This window comes from Sinocyclocheilus rhinocerous, unplaced genomic scaffold (assembly GCF_001515625.1).
Source record: "Sinocyclocheilus rhinocerous isolate Xijiao unplaced genomic scaffold, SAMN03320098_v1.1 scaffold127, whole genome shotgun sequence".
In the NCBI taxonomy this organism is placed as follows: domain Eukaryota; kingdom Metazoa; phylum Chordata; class Actinopteri; order Cypriniformes; family Cyprinidae; genus Sinocyclocheilus; species Sinocyclocheilus rhinocerous.
In genome coordinates, this window is record NW_015664685.1 from 942,905 (window position 1) to 956,228 (window position 13,324).

General features: G+C 35.6%; 1 protein-coding gene across 6 annotated transcripts in view; it reads right to left on the reverse strand.

Annotated features, from left to right (window-relative positions):
• Positions 1-474: 474 nt before the first annotated feature.
• LOC107730329 (heterogeneous nuclear ribonucleoprotein K-like) overlaps positions 475-13,324 on the reverse strand; it is a 25,545-nt gene continuing 12,695 nt past the window's right edge. For 3 of the 6 annotated variants that reach the window (XM_016541132.1, XM_016541130.1, XM_016541136.1), the window contains 10 exons: positions 12,903-13,016; positions 12,633-12,761; positions 12,191-12,498; positions 9,695-9,748; positions 8,007-8,049; positions 7,010-7,025; positions 6,795-6,827; positions 6,606-6,673; positions 4,025-4,194; positions 475-1,240 (listed from right to left, as the gene is read on the reverse strand). In XM_016541132.1, coding sequence (XP_016396618.1) covers positions 1,210-1,240; positions 4,025-4,194; positions 6,606-6,673; positions 6,795-6,827; positions 7,010-7,025; positions 8,007-8,049; positions 9,695-9,748; positions 12,191-12,498; positions 12,633-12,761; positions 12,903-13,016 — 966 coding nt within the window. In that variant the 3' untranslated portion in view covers positions 475-1,209. The remainder of the gene's footprint in view (positions 1,241-4,024; positions 4,195-6,605; positions 6,674-6,794; positions 6,828-7,009; positions 7,026-8,006; positions 8,050-9,694; positions 9,749-12,190; positions 12,499-12,632; positions 12,762-12,902; positions 13,017-13,324) is intronic. The other 3 variants (XM_016541131.1, XM_016541134.1, XM_016541133.1) reach the window with 3 other exon arrangements.

Consider the following 13,324-nt stretch of genomic DNA (forward strand, 5'->3'; position numbering starts at 1 on the left):
AAAAATATAGAAACTCTTTGGTCATTTTTGAGCGAGATGCTAACGGTCTAATCAGATTCAATGATCTATGCTAAGCTACAGCTAAAAGTGCTACCGCCAGACCCGGAGATCGGCTGAATGGATTTGAAAACAGTAAAACTGAACTGTTTAACTCTAGGAGAGTTGGAAAATGAGCCTATTTTCAAAAATAGTGTAGTGTTCCTTTAAGATGTGTATCTACTTTAAGGGCATACCCCCGCTCTACAACTCTGTCACAAGATGCATACACCGCAACTCATTTAACTGCATGTGTCTCTTTTGATAGACATTCATTCCAAAAGCACCACAACCAAAGCAAATGTCACAGACACGGTTTTAGTAAAAGGTGGCACAGAATTTATTTATTTTTCTTTTAGATTTGCAGCACATTCTACAAAGACACTAGAGGGGACAGAGAGAAAGAATGATACGAGAACATGGAAGAGATCTGCCACATTTTTTTTTTTTACAGAGAAGCTTTTATTTCCCCCCAACTGTGAAGAGAAAGGCATCTAGAAAGATCCATCTAAAATGGTAAAAATGCTTACAAACAGACGTACAAAATAAGCGCTAGCAAGATTTAATGGATCCCAATGTCAATGGAGTACAAACGGTCAATCAATCTTCTGAAGTTTTACCAATCTGAAAATCGGGTTGAGAAAACTAGCACAAAAAAAATCCCTCAGGAATGAATCCTTTTCCCACCCTCAATATTCCCATTTTTCAAATCAAAATCATCCTTTAAATAAAACTGTACTGATATTAAAACTTTAAAGAACTGAACTGAATATTTACACTTTCCCCAAAAAGTCTCATCATGAAGATAATGGAACAATAAATTCATTGGCAAAAAACAAACAAACAAAAAAAACACATAATATTACATTCTGCATGTTGCACAGATTAAGCATGCAGCTCTGGTAAGGCCAACAGCGGACTTCACAGATGGGCTCCCTCTACTTACAAAACAGTACAATCAATAATGGAAAAATCACGTGCAGAAAGAAAAATGTTAAAGAAATAAGAGGATCCACTTGCTTTTGAGAAAACTTTTCCCTCAAATATGGTGTTTAAAAATATTGTTAGGAGAAATGTCAGGGAGCACATCTACCCAAGAAGCAGAGGAATGTAGGCTCTGAAAACAAGTTGAAGTGAATGGGCATATGGCAGTTTGGCTTCCATCTCCACCCTCTAGAAGAACCGACCAGAGTACTGCTTCACGCTGAAAGAGGAAATGACACGGTTGAGACCAGAGACAAAACCTCATCATGCTGGGACAGTTCAGCCAGCGGCCAAGTGATTTATAATCTGGATATGCCGTTACAATAAACACCACAAAACAAACTGTATAGTATTATAATAAAGCTAATTCACAGTATTCACATATAGCATGAGTACATCATCTGGTTTATAATACACGGTGTAGAAAAGGTAATTAAACAAGTTGATTTACTTAGAGCATTTTAAGGTTGTTTTCCTGGCTCTATTTGCATATTTTAGGTTTACTCATACTAGCATGCAACGGGCTTTAAAGTCAACATGAAATAGCATTACTAACCCATTTTATTTCATATTTTCTTTATTATCATATTTTTTTCTCGAGTAAAATTAAGAAGCTCAAATTAGTTAGGGGTCAACTAGCTGTCCAAAAACCTACTAGTTGATTAGTACAGTTGACTAGATTTTTTTTTCTTCTTCTTTTGTTTTGATATTTTAGCAGCAATGCATTAACTGACATGCTACAATCTAGCCGTTTTAAAACATGTTAATACTCCATAAGAAATGCATCCAGTTTGAAAACTACCCTAATTATACAGGGCTTCCTTAAAGGGGTCATATGATGCGATTTCAATTTTTCCTTTCTCTTTGGAATGTTACAAGCTCTTGGTGCATAAAGAAGATCTGTAAAGTTGCAAAGACTAAAGTCTCAAATCCAAAGAGATATTCTTTATAAAAGTTAAGAGTCAGCCACACCTACCTAAAACGGCTCGTTCTAACACACCCCCACATACCTACGTCACGATCTGGGAAAATTTGCATAACGCCGCCCAAATGTTCAAGCAAAGAAAGGCGTAACTTTTATTCTCGCTGTGCCATGAAACAGCTTGAAAGATAAAAGACAATTTTAAATATAACTCCGACTGGATTCGTCTGAAAGAAGGAAGTCGTATACACCTAGGATGACTTGAGGGTGAGTAATTTATGGGCTAATTTTCATTTTTGGGTGAACTAACCCTTTAAGTCAGTTTTGAAAATATGTATCCCTATATGAATAATGGTAGAAATTTGACAGCTGGTAAACATTTTGGATAATTGCCTGTATTCTGGTTACACTCGCATGACATTGCAGCAGTAAGAAAAGGAGGAAATCACTCATTGTTATTGGCTGAATAACATCTGTAGTATTAATCAGTTCATAAGCTTCAATGCACATTAATGCATACAGTGTTTTATTTTATATTTGATCACTTTATGCATTTTTTGTAGTATTTTTGTAGCAGACCTACCTGAAAGACTTAAGTACTGTTTATTTCATTAGTATGTTTGTTCCATTATTTATTTATTATTTGTTCTATTATTTATATTTATGACCAATTGCTTGTAATTAGTTTCTTTGTTATTTTAATATATAGTTTACAAGTCTTTAACAAGCTTGAGAACTTTACTGTTATATAAAAATTTGTTGCGAGAATTATGAAATTTCAATAGTATCTAAAATTGTGGTATTGTAACAACTTCATTTCCAGCACAAATAATTGGATATATATATATATATATATATAAATAATATAACATAAAATTACAAAAATTAAAGACAAATTTAAATTATACTGTTGACCCCCAATGTGCAACAATGAATCGTTCTTAATAAGACCTTTAATTTACATCAATTCAGAAAGTGAATAGGGTCAATTATGATTTCATGTTGACTTTAAATTTAACAAAGTGACTTATTAACTGTATACCAAATACAATAAGGTGAATAATAGGAGTGTTTCATTTGCATGAGGATATCATAATGGCATGTTACAGAAAGAAGACAGGTTTGCATTTTGTATTAGAAAGCAGTCATGCTAGCATGTTCCAGTAGAAAGGCTGGTTTATGGTCCGTTTGCCCATGCTACAGCAGAGACATCAAATCAGCTTGGGTTCAAACAGAGTATAAGCCAGCACTGGCATGGTCAGATGTGAGTTCAGATGTTAGTCAGAGTAGGTTAGACTGGCAGGCCTCTTCAGATAGGGTGGGTGAAATGTGTTTTGAGGGTGGGGGCAGATGATGCTGGGCCTGTGCTGTAGGGCAGACCGTGATTTGTTGTCACTTCATCTAACTAACAACAACAAAATCACAAGTCTTCCACACAGAAGCAAGCCAGCGTTGTTCACTCCATTCTTCTGGGTCCCACTCATTTGCCCCTTGGTAAATTATGTGGATTTTATCCCAAATGAAACTAGTAAAACAAACCCTTTTGTACACATTTCACAAAAAGAAGGGGAAAAAAAGAAGAAAAAAAAAACCTCCCCCAGAAGTTTGAAGCTGTTAGGTCAGGCAAAAAGAAGTGCATGAAACGGCAGTCAAATGTATATGAAGTATGAAGAAAGTGTGGAGAACTACTGAACAAAAAAACAAACATTTTAGCTCCAAATAGTAAGCAAAGAAAGACAGGCAGCAGTTTAGCACCTCTATTTTCACCATAACAAAATACAAGACTTAATATACTCAGGAAAATATGATTTGTCTGGTTGCTAAGTGTAACCTTGTGTCCAAAACAGGTATGACAAGATAAACTGGGTAAATATCTTTGGGATATTGGGAATAGAGATTCTTATTCAGAATCGGTTCTATAAGGATTGTTAAATTAAATCGTTAAGGAACCGTAATTGTTAAGAGCCCACACGGAATCTCACTGGGCCAAAATTGGAAACCTGTCACACCTGGTTAGCACACATGATGGTTAGGTGTCAGGATGGGGTTGCGTTAAATTGCTGGAATAGGTGATAGACTCACCTGTTCTGTAGTAGATACTGGGCGTTCTGAATCTGGTCCTGTGTGCCTGTGATGGTAATGATCCTGTCCTCTGAGCCCTCCAGAGGCTCATCGATTTTGATAGATGCTCCCGACTCATGACGGATCTGCTTGATCCTCTGGCCGCCTTTTCCAATGATAGAGCCAGCCAGCTAAAACAAGACAAAGTAAATATCTGCCATTCAACTACAACTAATAAAAATAAATAAATAAAGCAGTGGTTGAAATACTAACTGAAACAACAAAAATAAATCGTTATCTGTCAAAATTGGTAGGGATGCACCGATATGAAAATTTTGGCCGATACCGATAACCGATAAATCTTTATATATGAAAGCCGATAACCGTTACGTTGCCCGATAAATCTAAATCCAAATTTTTTATATAATTTTTGAGAGCCTGATTACAAAAAAAGTCTCACCATTAAATGCCATTAAACACTTCAACATAAATCAAACATAAAGCAGCCTTACAAATAAATAAAATAATGGAATAGAATAGACTCCGCACCGACAATAATGAAATTATTTTAATTAAACCATATTGTTGATGAAAATAATAAGATAAAAATAAAAGTAGTGGTTATTATTTATATCAATGATTTTGAAAAAGAAGCATCTTAAATAATGCCATTGTTTCAAATAGCAGCATTTCTGTTTAAGCTGTGTGCGCTGTTGCTGAAGAGCTGACTGAACACCGGTAAACTGAAGCGCTTTGTTAGTGGGTTAATTATGCTATATGAGAATCAGATATTTATACAACATAAAACATAATATTATAACTTATATATGCATAAAAAGATGCAAATGCACAAGTGATCTTGAACTAAGTTGCGTGCTAGTCAGATGTGTAACTCAATGTGCTCTTCTTCCCGTAACAACGCGCTGAAACACAGCAAATAAACCCAAAGAATTCACAACTTTTATTGGGGTAATATTCTCTTTATAATGTTATGCATATAACATTCCCAGTTATACTAGTTATTAATGTTGTGCACTGCTGTTCACGCTGCGTGCGCTGAAGCTGAAGAGCTGAATGAACACCAGTAAACTGAAGCGCTTTGCTGGCAGCTTATTTAACTCAAGGAAACGCATCATATATTAATCAGATATGAGATTAATCAGAAATGTATACAACATAAACATAATATTACAACTTCTATATGTACAGAAAAACGCAAATGCACAAATGAACTCGAAGTTCGTTACGTGCTAAACCAGAATGTGTAACTTCTGTTGTGGATGCGCTCTTCCCGCAACAACGCGCTGAAACACGACAAATTAAACCAAATAATTCACAACTTTTATTACAATAGTGTTCTCATTATAATGTTATATATATGATAGTCCCTAGTTATTAATGTTGTGCGCTGCTGTTTGAGCTGCGTGCGCTGAACTAAAGATGATCACCGGTAAACTGAAGCGCTCTATTAGCTTAACCAAACGCATTCTATTTGTGATAAATCAGACATATATGTATAAAATAAACACAATATTACAACGTACAATTGCACAAAAGGCTGCAAATGCACAAGCGAACTTAACTGTGCTGGTGATGAAAGTGCAGCTCCGTTGTGAATGCGCTCTTCCCGTAACAACGCGCTTAAACACGGGCGAACAAAGATTCCATAACATTATTTAACAGTAATGTTCTCATTATAATATGACAGACTTGCCCTGCACATGTTGCACTTCACTGTATTTAACTTTTCGAAGCGATTCCAATAATATTTCAAGCAATTAAAAACCATCATGGCGAACAGTGCGAATCTGAAGTGTCTCTGCAGGAAATAATGCATTATTTATCGGCTTTAATATATCGGCAAATTTTTCTTATCGGTTCGATAACGATAACATTAAATTTAACATTTATCGGCCGATACCGATATGGTGGCCGATATATCGTGCATCCCTAAAAATTGGGTATCAAAACAGATTTCCCAATTCAGATTGATTCTGCTGTCAATTTGATTTTATTCCGACTGATCTGGGTACATTTCAGTTATAATGTCCACTTTGCTTACAACAGAAAGAAATGTTCTTTCTGCTAAAGCCCAAGGTATCTTTTGGTTGTTAGGTGTATGCTAGGGCATGTGTAACATTTCTTGCCATTTCGTGGTATACAAACAAACAAAATGAAAAACAGGACCAAACTCACTAAATTGCAGTAACATACTATATAGCACAGTGGTGCTTAGCAGTGTTGAAATCAAGCTGAGATAAAATAAAATAAAAATATTAATTGAAAAATTTACTTACATTTAAATGAAAATTAAAAATAAGTTAAAATACTAAAATGAAAAAAATGAAAACTACAGCGAATATTAATGAAATAAAAGACTAACAAAAATTGCTAAAACTTAAATTGAAATTAAAATGATAACTGAAAATATAAAAATAATACTTAATTACATTGATAAATATGGTAATAATATTTTTTTTAAAATACTAAAAGAATGCTGCTGCTTGAAATAAAATTAATTCTAAAACAGAATTAAAACACAAACTATAATAACTTTGCGTGTTGTTCCATTTTTACAAATATGTTGTCATATTGCACTCACATCTTTAGGGATAGTCACTTGTGTTGTAATAACAGGTCCACCAATGTCACTGTAAGAACCTCGACCACCTGATGAAACAAACATCTTACTGTGTTTCAGCCAATGCCTATATGTAGGCCTCTCATTCACACTCTTATACAACCTTAATTAATATATATAATCCATAATCATATTATCTGACACACTCACCAGATTGGAAGGGCTCCCAAGAAGAATTATTGTCTTCAGATGAAACAAGAAAAGAAAAAGAAGATGGAAAAAGTGATCAAGATATCAGAGCTACGACAGTAAAGGATAAAGAGAGCGAAAAGCAGGAAACGCTACACTATTGAGGAGTGCAGTGCTCCGTTTGACTGGAGGTAACCTTGAGCTAGTGTGTATGTGTGCAGCTGAAGAACACTCACCATATCCACCTCCACTCTGTGTACAACGATGGGGGAAAGAAAAAAATAACATGGGAGTCAATTCAGAGAGCACAAGCGTATACTCAAAGCACATTCTACATGGATCTTTGAGCTTACAATCTGACAAGTCTATTTAAAATGAAAGCAATAAACCACTCAAGGCCATGCAATACAGGGATTTTTACCACGGTTAAAGGGGTTTTAGGTCACTGCTTCGCCACACACCTAACACTCCTTTAACTGCTGTATAATCATTGGCTTACTGATTTTTAAAAACGGTTGCAACAGAGATATGACACTGATTTTTTATTTTTATTTTTTGCATTTTGACATTAACAATTAGACACATTTACCCCCAAACAGCCTTAATTTTTTAATGCAAAATATATAACATTTATTATAAATAAATCAAATTTATTCCATAAAAATGTACGTCATTGATATTATAGTTTTTTCTTTTGAATTTAGGAAGAAACGTGGCCTGGATGTGTTTTTATGAGATTGAACTACTGGTGCAGGGGCTCAGCAGAGCACACTGGCTATTTTACAGCGACTTCTATTCAGATTTTAGAGTCTAAACTAGCTGTGTGTAAATTAGAATTCGACATGTATGTGCTGATCCTCTATGTGGGCTTGCCATCTTCTAGAACGCTCAACTCACTCAGAGCAGCAATGCCCAAAGTTCACTGGCGAGTGTGATGGCTTTCACCTACGTATTTAACTGCTCCTTGGTAACCAAGGCAACAAGTGATTCAAAAATCTGTTGCCAAGCAACAACAGGCTAAACCAGTGCACTAGGCATAAGAGCTCCACATATGCATCTATTACACTGTCACTTCAGAGAGAAAGAACAAGCCATTCCACTTTTTTCTGAAAGTGCCCATTGATGAAAGAAAAAAAACTCTTTTCTACACAATGATAGATGACCATCAAGTGATAAATCTCAATATATGTTGCAAAAATATAAATTCATATTCGGATGTTGATTTATACTCACCATGCTCTCGTAGCGGTCTCCAGGTCGCCCCCTTCGGTCACTGCTTACAGGAAGAGAGAAATGCTTAATTTGATATGCTCATAGTGGGCATGCTTCTGAAAGCTCCGAAATAACCCAACACCCTGAGTAGCCAAAGACTACCAACTACCAACAGACAAACTAGAAATAACACAAAAATAAAATTAATTGAATAAATATTTAAACTTAAAAGGCCGATTATTTAATCATTATTAATTGCATATCAATATTTGCTGATTAAGACCAAAAACAGGACATTACATTATTGTGGTAGACAAAGCATTGAATAGAGGTTATATGAAGCAGTATTATCACATTAAAATTGGGCTGGGCAATTTTATAGATTAATTCGAATTTAATGTTTTGCCACGATTTTATTTTTTATAAATCGAGGACTCACGAGTTTGAATAGAAATATTACCAAACGTTACAATTAGACACTTTGACAATATGCCAATGTTAACAGTAAAGAGAAAAGAATGATCCAACCGCATGTCAGTGCACGTGATTAACCGCTCACGTGTGACGCGCTCTGTGAAGGACCATAAGGTGCCATTCACACAGAATGAGCTTTTGTGTTGACAAAGATGCGACACGGGCAGTGGAATGGGAAAAAATGCAGGAAGATGGGAGTTTTTAACTTCTTTTAACTTAAGCGCTGTGTTTTTAAGAATGCCATTTCATGCATGAGATGCTGCAAGAGACTCGAGCGCAACAGTCAAACATAGAAAAAACTATGGAAAAGCAGCGCAATCCAATAAAAACCTGTAAAGAACTACTACTGTATGTCTGAAATTTCATGTTTGCATCATGGTGACAGGCTGAAAGCTGTTGTTCATTGATTTTACAGAACATTTATAGCCTAGTTAATAATAGTCTACTGGTGTTATTACCTTCAGTCATTTTGAATTTGAATTACCTTGACTTTTGAGATTTTTTTTTTTTAAAGCATTTTCCTTGTATTCTTTCTGAACATATAATATGTATAAGACAAGTTTGTAGAAGATGTAGTTGTAGTTCATCTTTTTTTTAAAGAAATTTAACAAGTGATTTGTTTAACATTTACATCATGCTGACAACTTCATGTGTGGTGCACTTGAAATAGAAATGTCTTTAACTAGAGGGTTAATAAAGTAAAAGTTACTTGAATCATGTTGTAGTTACATTTTCAAGTTGACTAGTTAAAAATTGTAAAAATCAAGAATCGGTCAAACGTTCTGAAAAAGAAAAAAGAAAAAGATTTTATTTTATTTTTTCCATATCTCCCAGCCCTACATTAAAACTGACAGCTCTATAAACAAGACAAATACAGGCCTAATCATACTGACAGCAAATATTCACTGTGAATGAGACTAAATTGAACATGTATTTTTATAGAAAAATGTGTCAATTTTGTTTTCTATTCGACCAAAAAAAATATACCAGCTTTTAGGACAAACACAGCAAACCGATCTTGAGTCCTGTTACTAGTCAAATTAATTTGCTTTCTCCTTTTAACTTGGTTTGCAAAGGTGTAGTGTGCCAGTAAATGTTTATGTTCAGGGTAACTGGTATTCATTTCACACTCTTTGTGAAGTTTTGCATTTTACGATTTGCTGCTCGTTTCCATTTTGCTATTAGTGTGAATAGGGCATAGGTCAGTTAAATCTACAGCTTTTCAGATTACTTACTTTGGTCTGTCATCCATATTGCTGTGATAGCTCTGGTGGGAAAATCGATCACCTCTGGAAACAAAAAGTAATGTAATCAGTTATTACTTTTCTATTACACAAATGTAGTTCTATGCTGATTAGTGGTCGACCGATATATCGCCAAGGCCAAATATCGGCATTGGCCGATAAGTTTTTCTGTTTGGCCGATGCGTTCGAGGCGGGACCTTTATTTTGACGGCGCTGAGAGCGACAGCGCCTGAGCACACACCGCTCACATTCTCCCTCTTGTTCGCTGTCGTCGTTCAGTTCTGTCTAATATGGATAGAAGTCTAATAATCAGATAGAACTGTTAAACAAATGAATTAAATTGTATACAAAAAAGTATTATAACGATTGCTTATTAGTAATAGAAAGGCAAACATTATAATACTTTCTCGTTTGCCGTCAGCATTCAGCAAATACGCATTTACATCATTTAAACAAATCTTTGAATGACTAATCAACATTTAATTTCACAAACCTTGCAGACTTCGTCGAATCTAGTTAAGATGAAGTGTGCATTTGTATCCTGCATGATCGCGTGTTCTCTGGGTGACGGTCGGTCCGTGCAAATTGAATGCTGACAGGGATCGACAAACTTTAAACTAGTGATTTCAAATTATGCTACACTTTATGCATTTGCCCACTGTCATATTCATGTCATTTTCATTGCGTGCTGTATGTAAAATGAGTGTTACCTTGGCTTTATTTGAAAAAAATAAAATAAAACTATTCTCAATCAATGCTCACAAACGGAATACTGAGTGCCCTGTTGGTTACAGTGTTAGTGTTTACTTCCTTTTTAATTAGATTTTTATTAAATATTTATTTATTTGTGAAAAATACTTTGTCATCTAAAGTATCTTCTAAAGTATAAGTATGTTTATTTTACACAATTATTTTTAATCCATTTTCAAATGATTTCAAATTTCTTAAATATAAATTAAAATAAATAAAATTATATCGGCCATCGGCCACCCTGCTTTCCAAGATATCAGCATCGGTTGTCAAAAAACCCATATCGGTCGACCACTAATGCTGATATGATTCATAAATATACAAGATATGACAGACAGAGAACTCCCAAGAACTGCACTGATTCCCTCATTTACATCAGTCAACAATATCAACAATTAAACAATTAAAAAAAACCCCGCTGTGGGTAGATAAAAGGCACCTGATTGCAACATTTATTTAAAACAATAAAAGGGGGAACTAACAAAAAAGAAAAACAGACAGACAGACAGACAGACAGACAGACAGACAGACAGACAGACAGACAGACAGACAGACAGACAGACAGACAGACAACAACAACAACAACAACAACAACAACAACAACAACAACAACAACAACAACAACAACAACAACAACAACAACAACAACAACAACAACAACAACAACAACAACAACAACCTTTAATTAATAATAATAATAATAATAATAATAATAATATTAGGGATGCATGATATATCGGCCACCATAACGGTATCGGCCGATAAATGTTAATTTTTCTGTTATCGTTATCGAACCGTTTAAAGCCGATAAATAATGCATTATTTCCTGCAGAGACACTTCAGATGCGCACTGTTCGCCATGATGGTTTTTAATTGCTTGAAATATTATTGGAATCAATAATGAAGGCTTCCGTGTTCTACGTCCGAACGCCAGCTCATTATTGGCCAAAGCTGCACATGTGAGCAGCGCGACGCATGCGTGTGATGCTGATGCAGGAGCCATCCAATAATGAGCCGGCGTTCTGACGTAGAACCTGGAAGCGCTGGATGTAAACAACGCATGAGAATGACACAGAAGAGAATAGGTTGTTGAATAAAGTCATTATTTTTGTTTTGTTTTTCCGCACAAAACGTATTCTCGTCGCTTCATAAAATTATTGTAGAACCACTGTAGTCATGTCGACTGTTTTAACGACGTCTTTAGTACCTTTATGGATCTTGAGAGTTTGGGTGGCGTTGCTGTCAATGGAGGCCTCTCTGAGCCATCAGATTTGATCAAAAATATCTTAATTTGTGTTCTAAAGATGAACGAAGGTCTTAGGGGTGTGGAAAGACATGAGGGTGAGTAATTAATGACAGAATTTTCATTTTTGGGTGAACTAACCCCTTTAAGTAATGTTGTCCAGTGACTTATTTTATTTTGCATTATTTTATTTATTTGTAAGGCTGCTTTATGTTGAAGTGTTTAATGCCTTTTAATGGTGAGACTTTTTTGGTAATCAGGCTTTCAAAAATTATATAAAAATTTGGATTTAGATTTATCGGCCAAAATATCAGTTATTGGCTTTCATAGTTAAAGAATTATCGGTTATCGTATCGGCCAAAATTTTCATATCGGTGCATCCCTAAATAATATTTTATCACAGCTATTATTATTATTGATGCCCTTATTGAATTAAATAAATCACTATAGGTTGTAGAAATCAATTTGCTGCACAATCAGCTACATTCTCTTACCCTCCTCTAGGTGGTGGTGGAGGCAGAGGCAGATTTCGAGCCCTACTGCCCCCACGTCCTCCTCTCCCTGGTGGGGGTGGAGGTGGTCCACGACGAGGGCTAATATCATCATAATCCCGTCTGGATGGAGGCATGGGGCGACCTCCACGGCCAGGAGGCATGCGATCGAATCCTCCTCGGCCTCGCATTGGGAACCCACCCATAGGCCGTCGCCCTCTTTCTTCATACATCATAGTGAAGCCGCCATAGTCATAGGTCTCATCATAAAAGTTTGGATCATAGGGCTGGGCTCGACCTTTAATGGGAGCCTACAGATAATGCAGGACAAATGTAAGTTTTATTTACAAACCAAGAAGAATCGTTGGATGTTTATACAATGTCTAATGAGAAGAAACTGTTAAAAATGTCCTCACATCTCTCCACCAGTATGTTATCGTCTCACCTCTGAAATCAGCTCTAGAATAACCTTGATGCACTCAACCACACGCTCGGGTTTTCCCCCGACTAGCACTACACGGTCAGTGGAGTGGGGGCAACATTCCTGGAAGAGCTTGATTGTAGTCTGGGTATTCTTAAAAATGAATAACCAATTTCTCATCGTCAGGGAAATACGATGAAATTTTTTTTTTGGTGAAACTAATTTAAATGTTAAGCTACCTAGTTACTAACTCTATTATTTTACGATATGTGTTATTTTTAGTACTGTGCTCACCTCCCTCAGTTCCTTGATCTTGGCACCTTTGACTCCGATAATGCCTCCAGCCAAACTCTGATGAATCAGCAGCCGCAGCTCACAGTCAAAGTCAGTCCCGCTGTAGTGCTGATACTGCCAAACATACAGAGTAAAGGAACATTTAAGGACACTTGCAAACCAACAGACATTTTGTCACGTCCACAATGAAAGCGCATACTGATATGGTGCTCAAGGAACATTTCTTATTATCAACATTGAAAACAGTTGTGCTGCTAATTACTTTTAGAAAACTATGATACTTATATATATATATATATTTTTTTTTTTTCAAAATTATAAAAAATATGAATAGAATGGCTTTTATATGAAATAGAAATTTGTCACTTTTGATCGATTTAAAGGGGTCATATGATGTTGCTAAAAAGAACATTATTTTGTGT